The sequence below is a fragment of the Heloderma suspectum genome, chromosome 1, assembly GCF_057233095.1.
Source record: "Heloderma suspectum isolate Gila_16-S chromosome 1, 16-S_ref, whole genome shotgun sequence".
In the NCBI taxonomy this organism is placed as follows: Eukaryota; Metazoa; Chordata; class Lepidosauria; order Squamata; family Helodermatidae; genus Heloderma; species Heloderma suspectum.
This window is the reverse complement of record NC_139458.1, coordinates 103,972,362-103,989,625: the sequence shown is the minus strand read 5'-3', so window position 1 is coordinate 103,989,625 and position 17,264 is coordinate 103,972,362. Positions and strand designations below refer to the sequence as shown.

Sequence of the window (17,264 nt, the reverse complement as noted above, 5' to 3'; positions counted from 1 at the left end):
CATTCTCTGACCCAGGTGTCCCGCTGAACATGTTTCAGCCTCAGGTAAAAGTACTGTAAGAGTTACAGGTGCTTTGTCATGCTTTCTTGACAGTTTGAAAAATGGCCTACACAAAGGTTTATTATTACTGTTTATAATGAACATTTAGTTTTTGAGGAACAAATATAGAAACAGGGTGTGTAGATTTTCAACACAGATCCTGTTTAAATCTGAGTTTTATTTCAACAGCATACTTTCTTGTTCACCAGTATTGCTTGCACATCTCACAAGAGTTGTAAAATTGCTTAAGAAATGTGTAGAAAGTATTTCTGTAAGAATAATTGTAAACAAAAATAACAGATCTATACAATGTGAAGAGAGAAGTTCCCATTGCAATTATTTTGTGCTAACATAGGTATGTACAGTTGTTCTTACTCGAATATTCAATGAAAGATTTGTAATATAGGAAATGACTTAAAATTATGTTTTAACACCAAAGGCTTAGAGCTGGTAAACATATTCTTTCTTCTTGATGCTGGGAGTACTTTGCTCTATTTCTTGGTAACTAAATCGATTTTCAGGTTAAGTTGCGAGAGTGACTGCATTGACCTTTCAGGTCAGTTTTTGCTTACAGTGGGGAAGGGGTGAATTTTTACTGACGGTGGCCTTGCTGTTGCACATACTTAAAAGTAGTCTCTCACTGAATCTGTGGATAGTTATGCAACTACCTGTTTTTGTAAATTGTAGGTGTATGCTGCTCAGGAGTTCCTAGCGAGCGAGTACACCAGCTGATAGATAACCTGTACTGTATGCTTAACCTATTGCCTTTGTGTTGGATTGCGTTTCATTTTGGCCCATGATCTATATTCCGGTTCAGTTGATGTTCCCTGAAGTTTCAGCTGTTCACTTCATTCCAGTCCGTGAAACCCTTTAAAAAAAAATTCTTCTCATATTCTGTAAGGCCTGTTAAACATTCATATTGTTCCTTTTCAGGCGTTTAGATGCTAACCACATTACTGCTGTGCCAGAAGACAGTTTTGAGGGCCTACTTCAACTACGTCACCTGTGGCTGGATGATAACATTTTGACTGAAGTCCCTGTTGTTCCCCTCAGCAATCTTCCATCCTTGCAGGCCTTAACCTTGGCTCTGAACAAAATCACTAGCATCCCTGACTTTGCATTCACAAACCTCTCAAGCCTAGTTGTACTGTAAGTGTTTGCAGCTTGTCATCTCACTGAATACTTCAGTATTCTAGAGTAAGATTTGGATTTACACAGGATTTTGGTTTGTTCATTAGTTAACACTAATTGATGTACTAAGCCAGGTTAATGTCATTTGTAGGAAAAAATGGTTGCCGGCAAAGTTTAAAATACATAATTGTGCTGACCTAAAACAATGGCTGTATGCACGTTGCTGCACACTGTGATCTTCTTGCTGAACCAAGTGATTGTCAGAACTGGCTTTGACAGTCCAGTTGCCTGTTGGGGGATGGGGTGCCTTGAACTGTTCCTCTCTCCATTCTTCCTCTAGTGAATCAGCATTGACAATTTGGCACATGCATAGTGCAGAAATGACCGATGCACATTCCCAAATTCTAGATGCTTGTCACTGTACACTTTGGTGCACTGGGGAATACATCCAAAGGATGATCAGAATCTTGTTTCCACACATGAAATGGGTGCATGAGTTTGCTATGTAGCTCTCTCTAGAGCTTTTTTTATTTAGCATTCTTCTAGTTCGAGGGCTCAGAAAGCCATTTTGTTCAAGACCCCCCCCCCCCCATGGCAGAGTAATGAAAGGATGGCTTTTTTTCATCTCCCTGGCTCTTTATGGTTAAAGTGTCCATATGGTCCAACCCATTTCAATGATGAGGAGCGTGGAAGTAGAAGGTGGTAGTTCTGGATGAACTCAAGTGGACCCCAGTTGTGATCTTGTGTGTGTGGTACAGGATTCTGTCTGGCTTTCGTGGGCCCAGATCAACACTGGGATGATCCCAGATATCCCTCCTGCCATTCGGGGGGTGGGCGGAGGGGGGCAGGAAGACATAATGCCTGGTCAGTTTTTGTACAGGTTCATTATAAAAGTAATGTGCATACTTAGCACAAAGTTCTTCTGACTTTGTCAGAATCTGAGGGCAATGCACTTTAGTACGGAAGAACTGCATTCTTCTAAGCAGAAAATGCAGGGTGGGGCCCAGAATACATAGCTTGCCAGTTCTTATGCTACCTTACTCAACTACAAAAGGGATTTTATGCATTAGCAACCCACCAGTCTGGATGTTCTTTGTGAGTGCTCTGCATTTTTTTGCTATTAAGCAAAACTAATTTTGGAAACTTAACTTGCATGTAGTGATTCATTGGGGTAATAGATTCCCTCTCCCCTTCTTTCCCCCCCCCCCAGGCATCTCCATAACAATAAAATAAAAACATTAGGACATCATTGTTTTGACGGATTAAACAACCTAGAAACTTTGTAAGTATCCTTCCTTTGGGGCTCCGTAACTGCATAAAACACATTACAAAAGACTTGATGCCATCAGATCTTGAGATTAGGATTTTAAAAGTTTTGGTTTAGCTTTATTATTATGTTACAGTGATTAGCTATATTTATTTACGTAGATAAGTATGCTTAGTGTTTTATTGCAAAATACTGAGGTGGTCACAACATGGCTTGCTTTTCTTTCCCAAGTTATTCAGCGTGGGCAGAACTTTTGGCAGCAGAGTTGGGGAAAAATTCTGGGTCCACTTAACATGTCTGCTGGCTTGCAGCAGCTGGGCTGGTTTTGGATCTCTTTTTGCCTTGTTCTCCCACCACAAAAATGAAAAGCAGAGGGAGATACTAGGTCAGACAGCACAGAGAAAGATAATGCAAAAGGAGAACGATCATATAAAAGGAAAAAGAAAGAGGGGCCCCTTGTGATTGCCTTAAGGGGCAACAACAGAAGAACTATTGAGAAATAGAATTGTGTGTATGCAGTATTATAAAATGTTGTGGGAGTGGTCTAGCCCACTGGATCCAAGTAATTGGGGCAGAGTGGTGGAGAATGGGCACACTTTACTGGATCTAGTGGCCCAGTTGTGAAGCCATGACCAGAAAAATGAGGCAAAATTGTAGATCGTGCTTTAGGATGTTTCCTACAAGATTTGCTGGAGCCAATCGGAAACAGAACCAGCAATGTTGTGAACAGTAAGCTGCCATCCTTGGCCCTCCTCTCCTGTTTATTCAGGAATAGCATCAAGTCTTTCTCTAGTTTCATTTAAAAAGAAAAACTTACGCAATTTTGGCTGAATTTTGATTTTGGAAAACAGCTTGTTTAATATTGAACACTACATAATGCTACTCATGCTGTTCTTTACAGGGACTTAAATTATAACAACATGGTAGAGTTCCCAGAAGCAGTTAAAGCACTTCCAAGCCTAAAGGAGTTGTGAGTATTATTGCATGGTCTTATTAATTTTATTTCCTCTAACTTGAAAAACAACTCTACAAAAATCCAGGTTGAGGGATGTAATGTTTTGTTACTCGGCAATCTAAAATGGATTAAATTCCGATGGGAATGGTATCATAGGACCAACTAAAAATAGTCAGACAGCCAGCTGGCTTTTGAATGTCTCTATTTGGGTTTTTTTTAGTTGATCGTAATGAAGGTATTATGATATTGTTCCATTTGTGGGTGCTTTTTTTAATGAACCAACATAGCTGTCTTCATTTTTTTTAAAATCTCAAGTGGAACTGTTCGTTCTAAGTAGGGTGCTAATTAAGGAGAGCAAATCAGCAATTGTTGACATTGCTTTTTGGGAAATTGCTTTTCTCTTCTACAGATAAGCATATTTATCGACAGTCTATTTTTATCGATTTTAGTTTTGGTGCTGTGTTTGTGTCTTCCGTGGAATATACATCTGTTACTGAAAAATCAATGAAGTCTCAGCTCCCTGATCAATAACTTGTTCTTAATTTGAATAGCAATATGTAGTGCTGGCACTTCTTATAATGGTCTGCACAGTGCTAAACCATCTTCATTTCTTCAGGCTGTAGCCACTGGCAGGGGGATGGAGACTAGCTCACTCAGAGGTATGCTTGGTACCTTCTACTTAGTCTAGTCTAAGTAGACTAGACTGAAATCTAATCTGCTTAAGTATCAACATCCAGTGAAAAATATGTGGGCAGCTCTGTGCTGAGTAGGAAGTAAGCTTAATCCAGGATTCCAGGATCTTGCCCGAATTCAACGTCCAAGCCATTCACAGTCTCCATGCGATTAGTGCTGGAAGTGAACACCATGCCACCGGGCTTGTGTAGAGGTGTCTTTTGTGTGAACCAGCACCTCTACCTGAATAATATAATAATATATTAGAGCTACTCTTGTTCCTATGATTGTGGAAACACTTTGTAATTTGTTATAAGATTTCAATCATTTATTTAAATAGTGTGTTCAACTGTGATAGGGTTTTTTCTTCTACTTCTTTTATTTTTTAGGGGGTTTCACAGTAATTACATTTCCATCATCCCTGATAGTGCATTCATAGGAAACCCGCTTCTAAGAACTATGTAAGTTTTATGAAAAATGATTACAGTTTTGGTTAAATGAATCAAAAAGCAATTGTATGGACTAAGACCATTTGTCTTTTTAATTTCTCACTCCACCAGACATCTGTATGATAACCCTTTATCGTTTGTTGGGAACTCGGCTTTTCAAAACTTATCAGATTTGCATTCCCTGTAAGTACTCTTGCAATTTATTCTAAAATATTTTATGCATTTTATTTACTCCATGAAAAATTAAAACCTTAATTGTACTAGTCAGTTCTGGCAACCCAATCCTAAATGTACCAGATTAACACATACATTTGGAAATCCCACTGATTTCAGTGGAGTTATTTCCTATGCATGCTTAGGAATTCAGTCTTGGCATGATCCCATAAATATGGCTAGTTATTTCTTGAAGAGCACAAGGCTGGAGCAAGAATAAAATAAGCATTCTTCAAATCGTTATGCTAGGTTCCAGTTCTGTTGGCTTGTTTAATAGTCATAGGGAAGCTATTACAGAAAAGCTGGTAATGGTTTTGCTTACTGTTGCAAAACCAAAAAACAACAAGACTCCCAAACTCATAATTATGATAAACAGTGGCTGATAAAATCTGTTACACAGGTATGAGGACAATGATGTATTAACAGTGGCATTGCAATTATAGAAGTCATGCATTAAAGAGAAGACCACTCAGAAAACATAGATAGCATTTCTCCAATGGTCAGATGCAACCTGGAGAAATATGTATTATTACAAATGATCCCCAAACAGTAGTTCTGTTAGTCTAACTTCTACAAATTATTAATCAACTAACCTGTTTCATGAAGACTTAGTCATGATGTAGGCAGCGCTTGAAAAGTTCCTGATGTATATATTCAGTGTAGAAGCAACTGTTTTCTTTGCTCAGTTGCTCTGTGTCAGGGGTGGGGAACATGTGGCCCTCCAGATGTTGGATTCTAACTCCCCATCAGCCCCTGCCAGCATGGCCAATGGTCAGGTATGATGGTTACAGTCCAGCAACATCTGGAGGGCCACAGGCTCCCCATCCCTGCTGTGTGTGGTTGAGATCTTTCAAAAGTGCTGCAATCTCCAAAACGATTAGGAAATCTCAAAAAGCTGGAGACGTAGTGCTATAAGTGATTACGCAACACGTCAAGTCTTCCTGTATTGAGTATATACATCAGGACCCTTTCAAGCATTGTTTACGTTCATAACTAAGGCTTTCTTCACATGGAGCGTTTATCTTGCATTTGAGATTGCTCCTTCATGGAAGTTTGCAGGCTCTTTACATGACGCCGTAAACCCTCCAGGGCGTCTCCTGCACTAAATGCCCTTTGTTCCGTTTTTAAACAGATTGCAGATAATGAGCTATCAAATTACCCTGTTGTGCTCTGCCTGAGTTCCCTCCATAAAAAGAGGAAAAGTGGCAAGAAAAGGAGCAAGATCAATGAAAGATAATGGAAGACTCAGATACGGGGAGAAGGAGGGGGAAAGGGGAGGGGGGAAAGGAAGCAGGAAAAAAAAGGAGTCGTCGTGATCCTGCATTTAAAACAGAAGCCGAAAGCCCTGTTTTAAATGCAGGATTTTAGGCTGGTGTAGAGATGCCCTAAAATCCTGCATTTAAAACAGGGCTTTCTGCTTCTGTTTTAAATGCAGGATCACGACGACTCCTTTTTTTTCCTGCTTCCTTTCCCCCCTCCCCTTTCCCCCTCCTTCTCCCCGTATCTCCCCGTATTTTTAGGGTGGTGTAGAGATGCCCTACCCCTTCATGGATCACTGCCTTGTTGTGGCAAAGGGGCTTGCGTAACTCAGTGAAGCCATAAGCTATGCCGTGCAGGGCCACCCAAGACGGACAGGTCATGGCAGAGAGTTCTGACAAAATGTGGTCCACTGGAGAAGGAAATGGCAACCCACTCCAGTATTCTTGCCAAGAAAACCCCATGGAACGTATCACAAGGCTAAAAGAGATGACGCCGGAAGATGAGCCCCTCAGGTCGGAAGGTGTCCAATATACTACTGGGGAAGAGCAGAGGGAATTTCCAAGTAGCGCCAGAAAGAGTGAAGCGGCTGGGCCAAAGCCGAAAGGACACTCAGCTGTGGATGTGTCTGGTGGGGAAAAGAAAATCCGATGCTGTAAAGAACAATATTGTTTAGGAACCTGGAATGTCAGATCAATGAATTAAGGTAAGCTGGAGGTGGTCAAACATGAGATGGCAAGATTGAACATCAACATCTTGGGAATCAGCGAACTAAAATGGACAGGCATGGGCGAATTTAATTCAGGTGACCATTATATCTACTACTGTGGGCAAGAATCCCTTAGAAGAAATGGAGTAGCACTCATAGTCAACAAAAGGGTGGGAAAAGCAGTACTGGGGTACAATCTTAAAAACGATAGAATGATCTCAGTACGAATCCAAGGCAAACCATTCAACATCACAGTAATTCAAGTCTATGCCCCAACCACTGATGCCGAAGAAGCTGAGGTTGATGGGTTCTATGAAGACCTACAACACCTTCTAGAACTAACACCAAAAAAAGATGTCCTCTTCATCATAGGGGATTGGAATGCTAAAGTAGGAAGTCAAGAAATCACCGGGATGACAGGCAGGCATGGCCTTGGTGTACAAAATGAAGCAGGACAAAAGCTAATAGAGTTTTGCCAAGAGAACATGCTGATCATAGCAAACACTCTTTTCCAACAGCACAAGAGACGACTGTACGCATGGACATCACCAGATGGCCAATATCGAAATCAGATTGATTATGTCCTTTGCAGTCAAAGATGGAGAAGCTCTATACAGTCAGTCAAAACAAGACCTGGAGCTGACTGTGGCTCAGATCATGAGCTGCTTCTTGCAATATTTCAGCTTTAATTGAAGAACGTAGGGGAAACCACTAAACCATTCAGGTATGACCTAAATCATATCCCTTATGAATATACAGTGGAGGTGAGGAATAGATTTCAGGGATTAGACCTGATAGACAGAGTGCCTGAGGAACTATGGACGGAGGTCTGTAACATTGTTCAGGAGGCAGCAACTCAATCCATTCCAAAGAAAAAGAAATGCAAGAAAGCAAAGTGGCTGTCTGATGAGGCTTTACAAGTAGCTGAAGAAAGAAGGGAAGCGAAAAGCAAGGGAGAAAGGGGAAGATATATCCAACTGAATGCAGAGTTCCAGAGAATAGCAAGGAGAGACAAGAAGGCCTTCTTAAATGAACAATGTAAAGAAATCGAGGAAAACAACAGAATGGGAAAGACTAGAGATCTCTTCAAGAAAATTGGAGATCTCAAGGGAACGTTTTGTGCAAAGACGGGCATGATAAAGGACAAAGAAGGCAGGGACCTAGCAGAAGCAGATGAGATTAAGAAGAGGTGGCAAGAATACACAGAAGAACTATACAGGAAAGATCTGAATGTCCCTGATAGCCATGATAGTGCGGTCACTGAACCTGAGCCGGACATCCTCGAGAGTGAAGTCAAGTGGGCCTTAGGAAGCATTAGTAACAACAAAGCTAGCGGAGATGACAGCATTCCAGCTGAGCTATTTAAAATCCTAAAAGATGATGCTGTTAAAGTGCTGCACTCAATATGCCAACAAATCTGGAACACTCAACAGTGGCCACAAGACTGGAAAAGGTCAGTTTACATTCCAATTCCAAAGAAGGGCAACGCCAAAGAGTGTTCAAACTACTGCACAATTGTGCTCATTTCACATGTCAGCAAGGTGATGCTCAAAATCCTACAAGCTAGGCTTCAGCAGTATGCGAACCGAGAACTACCGGAAGTACAAGCTGGGTTTCGAAGAGGCAGAGGAACTAGAGATCAAATCGCCAACGTTCGCTGGATCATGGAGAACGCAAGAGAATTCCAGAAAAACGTCTACTTCTGCTTCATTGACTACGCTACAGCCTTTGATTGTGTGGATCACAACAAACTGTGGCAAATTCTGAAAGTGATGGGAGTACCAGACCACCTTACCTGTCTCCTGAGAAACCTGTACGAGGGTCAAGAAGCAACAGTAAGAACCAGACATGGAACAACCAATTGGTTCAAAATTGGGAAAGGAGTAGGACAAGGCTGCATATTGTCACCCTTCTTATTTAATTTATATGCAGAGTACATCCTGAGAAACGCCAGGTTGGATGAATCAGAGGTCGGAATTAAGATTGCCGGAAGAATTATCAACAACCTCCGATATGCAGACGATACCACCCTAATGGCAGAAAGAGAAGAGGATCTAAAGAGCCTCTTGTTGAGGGTGAAAGAGGAGAGTGCAAAAGCTGGTTTGAAACTCAACATTAAAAAAACTAAGATCATGGCATGTGGCCCTATCACTTCCTGGCATATAGAAGGGGAAGAAATGGAAGCAGTGACAGATTTTATTTTCTTGGGCTCCAAGATCACCGCAGATGGTGACTGTAGCCATGAAATTAAAAGACGCTTGCTCCTTGGGAGGAAAGCTATGGCAAACCTAGACAGCATAGTAAGAAGCAGAGACATCACCTTGCCGACAAAGGTCTGTCTAATCAAAGCTATGGTTTTCCCAGTAGTAATGTAAGGCTGTGAGAGCTGGACTATAAGGAAGGCTGAGGGGCGAAGAATTGATGCTTTTGAACTGTGGTGCTGGAGAAGACTCTTACAAGTCCCCTGGACTGCATGGAGGTCAAATCAGTCCATCCTAAAGAAAATCATCCTGAGTGCTCATTGGAAGGACAGATACTGAAACTGAAGCTCAAATATTTGGCCACCTAATGCAAAGAGAAAACTCTCTGGAAAAGACCCTGATGCTGGGAAAGACTGAAGGCAAAAGGAGAAAGGGACGACAGAGGATGAGATGGCTAGATAGCATCACCGATGCAATGAATATGAACTTGAGCACACTCTGGGAGACAGCGCAGGACAGGAAGGCCTGGCGTGTTATGGTCCATGGGGTCACGAAGAGTCGGACACGACTGAACGACTGAACAACAACAAGAGATGCCCTAAGTCTTCATGAAGTAGGGCTGGCTGACCAGTCTCCCCTTGAGCCATGCAATTTATAGCAGTTGAACTACAGAACTGCCCTTTAGTTGACCTTTTGTAATTATGTATATTTCTCCACACTGTGTCTTATTATTGTGCAGATGCCATTCCTGTTTGACTACATTATGTGATTGTGGTGTTCTGCCTGGTCTTGTTTCACCATATTTAACTGTTGTATTCACCAGGTTGTTAATTCACACCATGATAACTCTTTGGTATACTAGGTTTTATTGATCATTGTTTATAATCTTTATGAATTTAGGGGGATGCATTCTTTGTTGTTTTTCGGTATTTGCTTCTGAGCACTCCTTCTTTCCCCTCTTGCTGTATTTCTTTTTCTCTTGCAAAACCCCATGGAAACTGGTGGGTCATATATTTTGGTATGTTTACATAAGCTCATCTAAGTGCCCACACCCTTTAAAAACATGAGGCTGGGAGGTTTGATCAAGCAGACTCTTGCAAACCTTAGCTAAACTAAAAAAAAAGTGTTTCATTTGCAGTATGTTTTTTGTACTACCACCTCAGGTTGATTCCAGTTTAGAATAAAATAGGGATTTGGCTTAGATGACTCTCACAACTTCACGTAATTCTAGATCTAATATGTTTTGGCAATGACCCCTATTAAAATGTGGTCATTCTTTTTTAGGAGCACTGTGCTCCCTTCATAGGTTGTCCCACATGTATTTATAAATAACATATACACTCACCTTCCTCATTCAACTGTTAGCTTCTCACAAAGGCTGCAGTAGGATCCAAGTGACTTGACTTAGATGAGCAGGTGAAGCTGCCTTGGAAACTGGACCACAGTATCAGCTGCAGATTGTTCATGCATTAGCAGGCATCCACATTTTGAACCTAATTCTGAGCAAATGACAAACACATTGACCAATATTTTGAGTTTTGCAACATTTTAATTGAACATATTTGTACTTCAGTGTTTGATCCAAATGTCATTAAATCTGGCATAAATAAATGTCAGTGGAGGAGAAAGGATCAGATTGGTATAAACATCTCATGAAAATGTCTATTCCCATAGCATTTGTCCATTCTTCCACCCAGTAATGCAGCGATGTGTGTCATGTTTCTGCTTCTTTTCCTTCAGGGTAATTCGTGGGGCCAGCATGGTACAGTGGTTTCCTAACCTAACAGGAACTACCAATTTGGAGAGTCTGTAAGTATCTTCTATCAAACTCTACAAATAAAAGATAAAATAACTGGAAAAAAACACCATTGATATTTAGATTCTCTTAAGGGGAAAAATTAAAATTTGATTGCTAAATGTAGGAGATCTGGTTTAGTTACCCATATCTTGAGCCACGGAATTTGTCTGAGTTTAGGGAATCCAGTGAAGTGGGAATAAAGCAAAGCAGGTACAGTTCTTCTTAATGCTATACGCTGTACACATTGGTTGTGTTTGTATAAAATGATAAGCCAGAATTGCTGAGATTTGTGACTTATTGGTAATGAACAAGTATGCTGGTGCATTATTATTATTACATTTATATCCTGTCTTTTTCTTGTTAGAGGAGCAACAAGTCTAGGTCCTGGTTTAGACATAATGCTGAGGGGCTGTTCACACAACACACTAACCCACACTCCATGGTTGAGTGTGGGTTGTTGATCGTGAGTTGTTTACTGAACTGTGGTTTGGTGTGTAGTCTGAACCTAGGACATTTTCTTCAGGGTGGCTTGTTAACCATGCAGTATGTCTTATTTTTCTCAAACAAGCCACCTTGAGAACCCATGGTTTGTTGTTGGGTTGTTCAGGCTGGTTAACAAACCACACTGCATGGTTAACAAGCCACCCTGCTGAAAATGTCCTGGGTTCAGACAACACACTAACCCACAGTTCAACAAACAACCCACAGTTCAACAACTCACACTCAACCATTGGGTGTGGGTTAGTGTGTTGTGTGAACAGCCCCTAAGTTTTCTAACTTCCTGTTTACTATAGCCACTCTTACTTGCAAGAGGAGCCAAATCATAGTGATTGGGCAGCATGCAACAGCATGCTTGTTCATTACCGATAAGCCAGAATTTTCAGCAATTCTGGCTTACTGTATATGTAAATGTTGTTGTTGTTGTTCAGTCCTTCAGTCGTGTCCGACTCTTCGTGACCTCATGGACCATAGCACGCCAGGTCTTCCTGTCCTGCGCTGTCTCCCGGAGTGTGCTCAAGTCCATATTCATTGCATCGGTGATGCTATCTAGCCATCTCATCCTCTGCTGTCCCCTTCTCCTTTTGCCTTCAATCTTTCCCAGCATCAGGGTCTTTTCCAGGGAGTTTTCTCTTCGTATTAGGTGGCCAAAATATTTGAGCTTCAGCTTCAGTATCTGTCCTTCCAATGAGCACTCCGGGTTGATTTCCTTTAGGATGGACTGATTTGACCTCCTTGCAGTCCAGGGGACTCGTAAGAGTCTTCTCCAGCACCGCATTGGAAAGCATCGATTCTTCGGTGCTCAGCCTTCCTTATAGTCCAGGTCTCACAGCCTTACATTACTACTGGGAAAACCATAGCTTTGATTAGACGGACCTTTGTTGGCAAGGTGATGTCTCTGCTTCTTACTATGCTGTCTAGGTTTGCCATAGCTTTCCTCCCAAGGAGCAAGCGTCTTTTAATTTCATGGCTACAGTCACCATCTGCGGTGATCTTGGAGCCCAAGAAAATAAAATCTGTCACTGCTTCCATTTCTTCCCCTTCTATATGCCAGGAAGTGATGGGGCCACATGCCATGATTGTAGGTTTTTAATGTTGAGTTTCAAACCAGCTTTTGCACTCTCCACTTTCACCCTCAACAAGAGGCTCTTTAGATCCTCTTCGCTTTCTGCCATGATGGTGGTATCATCTGCGTATCTGAGGTTGTTGATAATTCTCCCGGCAATCTTAATTCCGACCTGTGATTCATCCAACCTGGCGTTTCTCAGGATGTACTCTGCATATAAATTAAATAAGCAGGGCGACAATATGCAGCCTTGTCCTACTCCTTTCCCAGTTTTGAACCAATCGGTTGTTTCATGTCCAGTTCTTACTTTTGCTTCTTGACCCTTGTACAGGTTTCTCAGGAGACAGGTAAGGTGGTCTGGTACTCCCATCTCTTTAAGAATTTGCCACAGTTTGTTGTGATCCACACAATCAAAGGCTGTAGCGTAGTCAATGAAGCAGAAATACACATTTTCATGGAATTCTCTTGCTTTCTCCATGATCCAGTGGATGTTGACGATTTGATCTCTATTCCTCTGCCTCTTCGAAACCCAGCTTGTACTTCCGGTAGTTCTCGGTTCACATACTGCTGAAGCCTAGCTTGTAGGAGTTTGAGCGTAACCTTGCTGGCATGTGAAATGAGCGCAATTGTGCGGTAGTTTGAAGACTCTTTGGCATTGCCCTTCTTTGGAATTGGAATGTAAACTGACCTTTTCTAGTCTTGTAGCCATTGTTGAGTGTTCCAAATGTGTTGGCATACTGAGTGCAGCACTTCAACAGCATCATCTTTTAGGCTCTTATATAGCTCGGCTGGAATGCTGTCATCTCCGCTAGCTTTGTTAGTAATGCTTCCTAAGGCCCACTTCACTCTCGAGGATGTCCAGCTCAAGTTCAGTGACCGCACTATCATGGCTATCAGGGACATTAAGATCTTTCCTGTATAGTTCTTCTTTGTATTCTTTCCACCTCTTCTTAATCTCATCTGCTTCTGTTAGGTCCCTGCCTTCTTTGTCCTTTATCATGCCCGTCTTGGCACAAAATGTTCCCTTGAGATCTCCAATTTTCTTGAAAAGATCTCTAGTCTTTCCCATTCTATTGTTCTCCTCGATTTCTTTACATTGTTCATTTAAGAAGGCCTTCTTGTCTCTCCTTGCTGTTCTCTGGAACTCTGCATTCAGTTGGATATATCTTCCCCTTTCTCCTTTGCTTTTCACTTCCCTTCTTTCCTCAGCTACTTGTAAAGCCTCATCAGACAGCCACTTTGCTTTCTTGCATTTCTTTTTCTTTGGAATGGATTGAGTTGCTGCCTCCTGAACAATGTTACAGACCTCCGTCCATAGTTCCTCAGGCACTCTGTCTATCAGGTCTAACCCTGAAATCTATTCCTCACCTCCACTGTATATTCATAAGGGATATGATTTAGGTCATACCTGAATGGTTTAGTGGTTTCCCCTACGTTCTTCAATTTAAGCCGGAATTTTGCAACAAGCAGCTCATGATCTGAGCCACAGTCAGCTCCAGGTCTTGTTTTTACTGACTGTATAGAGCTTCTCCATCTTTGGCTGTAAAGGGACATAATCAATCTGATTTCGATATTGACCATCTGGTGATGTCCATGTGTAGAGTCGCCTCTTGTGCTATTGGAAAAGAGTGTTTGCTATGATCAGCGTGTTCTCTTGGCAAAACTCTATTAGCCTTTGTCCTGCTTCATTTTGTACACCAAGGCCATGTTTGCCTGTTATCCCAGTTATTTCTTGACTTCCTACTTTAGCATTCCAATCCCCTATGATGAAAAGGATATCTTTTTTTGGTGTTAGTTCTAGAAGATGTTGTAGGTCTGCATAGAACCCATCAACCTCAGCTTCTTCGGCATCAGTGGCTGGGGCATAGACTTGAATTACTGTGATATTGAATGATTTGCCTTGGGTTCGTACTGAGATCATTCTATCGTTTTTGAGATTGTACCCCAGTAATGCTTTTCCCACCCTTTTGTTGACTATGAGTGCTACTCCATTTCTTCTAAGGGATTCTTGCCCACAGTAGTAGATATGATGGTCACCTGAATTAAATTCGCCCAGGTTTGTCCATTTTAGTTTGCTGATTCCCAAGATGTTGATGTTCAATCTTGCCATCTCATGTTTGACCACCTCCAGCTTACCTTGATTCATTGATCTGACATTCCAGGTTCCTAAACAATATTGTTCTTTACAGCATTGGATTTTCTTTTCACTACCAGACACATCCACAGCTGAGTGTCCTTTCGGCTTTGGCCCAGCCGCTTCACTCTTTCTGGTGCTACTTGGAAATTCCCTCTGCTCTTCCCCAGTAGTATATTGGACACCTTCCGACCTGAGGGGCTCATCTTCCGGCGTCATCTCTTTTAGCCTTGTGATACATTCCATGGGTTTTCTTGGCAAGAATACTGAAGTGGGTTGCCATTTCCTTCTCCAGTGGACCACATTTTGTCAGAATTCTCCACCATGACTTGTCCGTCTTGGATGGCCCTGCACGGCATAGCTTATGGCTTCACTGAGTTACGCAAGCCCCTTCGCCACAACAAGGCAGTGATCCATGAAGGGGATATGTAAATGTAGCCATTGTTAAACCTAACATTGTTTGTAAAATTATTTTCTAAAGCTGCACATTAAAAATGTTTACTATTTTCAAATTGTTTAGGTTTTGATGATCAATACTCATAGTACATCTGTTCAAAGGCACACTTCGACTAGAAAGGCCTTTTACAATGTTCAGAAATGAGGGATTCCTAACATTCCAGGATAGTGGCTTCTCCTTCTTTTAATTCTTCTAATAGAGTCCTATCAAAGTTCACTCAAATGCCTGTGTTTTATTAAACAGGACTTTTACAGGCACCAAAATAAGCAGCATTCCCACTGATCTATGCCAAGAGCAAAAGATGCTTCAGACTTTGTAAGTAGAAATCTCCAGGTTCTACTCCTTTTTATCAATGGGAACCTCAGAAGCTGAGTGTACAGCTTAATTTAACTTGGGGGTACTGAACCTCAGGCCTGGAGGCCAAATCCAATCCTTGCAGGTCCCAATCCAGCCCTGCAGGGTTCTTCAGAAGGCCATGCCCCCTTTCACCCAGCCACCGGTCATTTGGTGGTTTCCTGGCTTTTGTGCAGTTTTCCCCCCATTCTAAAAAGGTCGAAGTGCCTCTTCTAAGGCTCAGTTACTGGCAGTAAGAGATCTAAGCTAAAATATGGGGGCATTTTGGCTGCTCCCCTTTTGCATTCGGCTCCCCCCACCACTGGAATGTGGCTCTCCAGAGCTTTTCTCAAATAGAATTTGGCCCTCAGGGTGAAAGAGGTTCTGGACCCTTGATTTAACTAATCTAAGCACACCCCTTGAAACTGGACAGTTGTGGTGCTGTGGATTTCACCTGAATTACAAAGAGCAAGTAAAGTTAGAGTTGGCATGGATAGCTCAGCAGCAAAACACATGTCAGTTTAAAATCTGGCAGGCCAGACAATCCCTACTATGAATCTATGCCTTTCAGTGAGTGAGTGTTGTTGGACTGGCCCAGAAGGTTGGTTTTAGCTTTGCCAGGGAACATCAAATGGTAGTACTTGGTTAATGGGTTGATGTTGACCCTCCTTTTCACGTGACATTCAGTGAACGATCCCCATGCGGTTTCCTAGTCTGCAAAAATTTATGAAACTCACACAACTTAACTATCAAAGATAACTGGGAAAGCAACGGTAGTGTTCTCTCCCTACTCCTTCTCATTCCTTAACTTGGCAGAGAGTTTTTATGAAAAGACTGTCTAACCCTTTTTAATCCAATAATGCAACCCTGTACCTGTCTACTGGGAAATAAGCCCCATTATGTTTAATGAGTTTAACTACCAAGGAGGTGTGTATAGGATTGCAGCCTAAGTCTTTAATTTCAATTGCTTTTGTGAACTTCCTGATATAACTATTGGGGCTAAGCTTTCCACCTCTACACTCTTCTTCACGTTGAACTTCTTTTGAAAGCATAAGTGAAGGCAGTCTAGTTTCATGGGAAAAACAGCGACGGAAAAATGAAAAATAGATAGTTACAAAAATGCCACAAGAGAGAAGGGTAGGGGTAGTTCATTGTATTTATGACCCTGTATTTAGAACCAAGAAATCTTCATGTAAAATAACATTAATCTTTTTTTTTTCTTTACCTGCCTTGCAAGGGATTTGTCTTATAATAACATAAAACAACTTCCAAGTTTTAAAGGCTGCAGTTCCCTGGAAGAAATGTGAGTAAAGAACACAGTGAAACTAATCTGATTTTTTCCCCTCTGTATCTGTGCCACAAAACATGAAACACCAAAGTCCATCTGCAATTCATAGCAAGAGGATAGTATTTCAAAATAGGCATTCCTTGTTCTTGCCCTAAGTTAATGTTTTGTGACTAGTGTGGGAAGCTCACAGTAAACACAAAGTGGTGATACATCCACTTCTCCCCTTCATTGCCTTTTGGCTTGTTGCCACATCTAATGTAAGCTCCTAATTTCCATATCTGTCTCGTCATTCTTTCCCATTCTCTCTGCTTATACATTGGCCCCTAAGTGGTTTTTAGACCTTCATGTTTGAGACTTCATTTACTTCTCCTTCACTCTCAAACTTTCAACTTCTGCAAGTGTCATATAAAAGGTTGAAATGTCTTTCCCAAAGCTTAGTTATTGTAGTAAGAGTCTTATGCTATAAAATGGTGGTATTATTGGCCCACCCCTTTTCCTTTGGTTCCGCCCCTTTTGCCTTCAGCCTTGCCTACCACTGGAATGCAGCCCCAAGAACTTCTCTAAAATGGAATGCAGCCCCTGATTTAAGTCACTGATAAAAATGTTGAAGACTGCTAGGCCCAGGAGAGAAACGTGCAGCTCTCCACACAAAATCTCCCTCCAGTTTGATGAGGAACCATTGATGAGCACTCTTTGATCGTAGTTTTCCAACCAGCTGTAAATCCACCTGGCCGTATTGTAATCTAGCTCACAATTTAACGAGTTTGCTAACATAAAACCATAATGGCTCACCTCTA

General features: G+C 41.6%; 1 protein-coding gene across 4 annotated transcripts in view; it reads left to right on the top strand.

Annotated features, from left to right (window-relative positions):
• LGR4 (leucine rich repeat containing G protein-coupled receptor 4) overlaps positions 1-17,264 on the top strand; it is a 145,824-nt gene that overhangs the window by 107,157 nt on the left and 21,403 nt on the right. For 3 of the 4 annotated variants that reach the window (XM_084852719.1, XM_084852690.1, XM_084852710.1), the window contains exons 5-12: positions 973-1,188; positions 2,381-2,452; positions 3,339-3,407; positions 4,454-4,525; positions 4,625-4,696; positions 10,634-10,702; positions 15,090-15,161; positions 16,417-16,482. In XM_084852719.1, the coding sequence (XP_084708845.1) occupies positions 973-1,188; positions 2,381-2,452; positions 3,339-3,407; positions 4,454-4,525; positions 4,625-4,696; positions 10,634-10,702; positions 15,090-15,161; positions 16,417-16,482 (708 nt within the window). The remainder of the gene's footprint in view (positions 1-972; positions 1,189-2,380; positions 2,453-3,338; positions 3,408-4,453; positions 4,526-4,624; positions 4,697-10,633; positions 10,703-15,089; positions 15,162-16,416; positions 16,483-17,264) is intronic. The other variant, XM_084852699.1, reaches the window with a different exon arrangement.